A 1,739-nucleotide genomic window follows, 5' to 3' on the forward strand; every position below is an offset into this window, starting at 1 on the left:
AGTGTAATGCGATGGCTGTCTTCAATGCTGTCCAAGGTTTAGCGACACCAAGCTCTTCGATCCTCTTCATCGTGGACAGCATCCTCCATCAAGCACGTTGGTTCAGGTCATGTTGTTTCTCCCATACAAAAAGGCAGGGAAATGTCTCTGCCCACATGTTAGCACAATATTCTAAGTCATTAGTTAGTTACGTTGCTTGGGTAGAATCCTGCCCGAGTCATATTAAGCGGGCCTGTGCTAGGATATTGATGTAGCTACTATTTCTTAACACTTGAATACAAGTTCAGTATTTCTTATCAAAAATATATATATATATCATCTCATGATTTTTTCGACGGAACTCAAATCTTAAAAAATGGTCACGTAGCTAGTGTGTTTGCAAAACTAGTTTTAACGATCCCAGTTAGAACCTTGGCCCAAAATTCAGGATATACTATTGTTGTCCTCTTCGATACGAACAATCCAGATTATCGCAATTTAAGTCAACTGAGAGTAGAGAGTAGAGAGATAGAGCAAGAGAGAACGGTAATGGCGACTGAGATTGTGATCCAATTGGCTTTGCTACTCCTAACCCTAGCAATGTTCGTCGCGGTTCACAAACTCCCAAGACAAGCTCTAAACAAGCTCCGAACAAAGAACCGAGCCGCTCTCCACACCAACCGCCACTTCGTCCAAGGGTCTCACCTCCTCGCTCGGGCCCGATCCACGCACCACCGGGCCCAATCCCAGGCCCACGCCAAGTCCGCTCTCATCGAAGCCGAGAAAGCCCTCTCTCTCTCTCCAAAGGACCCAACCCCTCACCTCCTCAAAGCTCACGCTCTACACCTCATGGGCCACACGGCCTCCGCGATTCGATCCCTAGACCTGGCCCTGTCGCCGCCGCGCGTGAAGTCCCTCTCCGAGAGCGCGCGTGGGGACGCGCTCGTGACGAGGGCCGAGTTGAAGCTGGCCATGAATCGGAAGCGGCGAGTTGACTCGGCCGTGGACGATTTGGTCGAGGCGGTGAGGCTGAGTGGGATTCGTGACAAAGCGACGGCGTTTTGTTTGTTGGGAGAGTGTTACGAACGGAAAGGAATGAGAGAAGAGGCTAGGGAGGCTTTCCAAGAGGCCTTGAGGGTCGAGCCTGGGTTCGTCGCGGCTCGTCAGGGGTTGAGTCGCTCGGGACCGTGAACTTGGGTTGCTTCAACACCAATTGCCTTCGCCTTTTGTAATTTGCGAACTATAACACTACCTTTTTTTTTTTCCCTAATTTTTGTATAGAAAGTAGAAACTGTGTATTTGAATTTGATGAGTGAAATAGAAATACTGGCTTTTTTTTTTTTTTTTGGCCAAATATTTAGTTTTTCCTAAAAATACTATCAAAAATTCTCTTCTGAAATTATTTAGTTACGTAGCTATTTTTTAGCCAAATAGCATATTATTATCAACTATGTTGCAATTTAACTAAAGTATCATAAAAAATTTTCAAAATTTTTCAGAGTATATTTTTTCAAAAAACTCGATTTTATGGAACTCGAGTCTCACACATTGTTTCATAAACTCGAGTTCCAAAAAAGTGGTAGATCCTTACATATTTCCAAAACAGTGGTAGATTACTAAATTTTTTGCTAAATAGTGATAGTGCGCCATTTTTGCCTAGTTAGAGCATCCACAATGGCTCATGCCAATTCTATCATATTTTACTATCTTAAAAAACTACTTTATCAGTTATACAATACTATTTTACAATACACCATCAT

The 1,739-nt window shown here is 43.6% G+C and overlaps 1 protein-coding gene across 1 annotated transcript; it reads left to right on the plus strand.

Moving 5' to 3' along the window:
* Nucleotides 1-321: 321 nt before the first annotated feature.
* Nucleotides 322-1,321, plus strand: LOC126733057 (uncharacterized). Its single transcript, XM_050436175.1, has one exon. The coding sequence runs from the start codon at nucleotides 529-531 to the stop codon at nucleotides 1,168-1,170; it is 642 nt and encodes a 213-aa protein (XP_050292132.1). The 5' UTR covers nucleotides 322-528; the 3' UTR covers nucleotides 1,171-1,321.
* Nucleotides 1,322-1,739: the final 418 nt, after the last annotated feature.

This window comes from Quercus robur, chromosome 6 (genome assembly GCF_932294415.1).
Source record: "Quercus robur chromosome 6, dhQueRobu3.1, whole genome shotgun sequence".
NCBI classification, from domain to species: domain Eukaryota; kingdom Viridiplantae; phylum Streptophyta; class Magnoliopsida; order Fagales; family Fagaceae; genus Quercus; species Quercus robur.

What these genes read in the sequence shown, in the direction of transcription:
- LOC126733057 (XM_050436175.1), top strand. Translation starts at nt 529, where the DNA reads ATGGCGACTGAGATTGTGATCCAATTGGCTTTGCTACTCCTAACCCTA.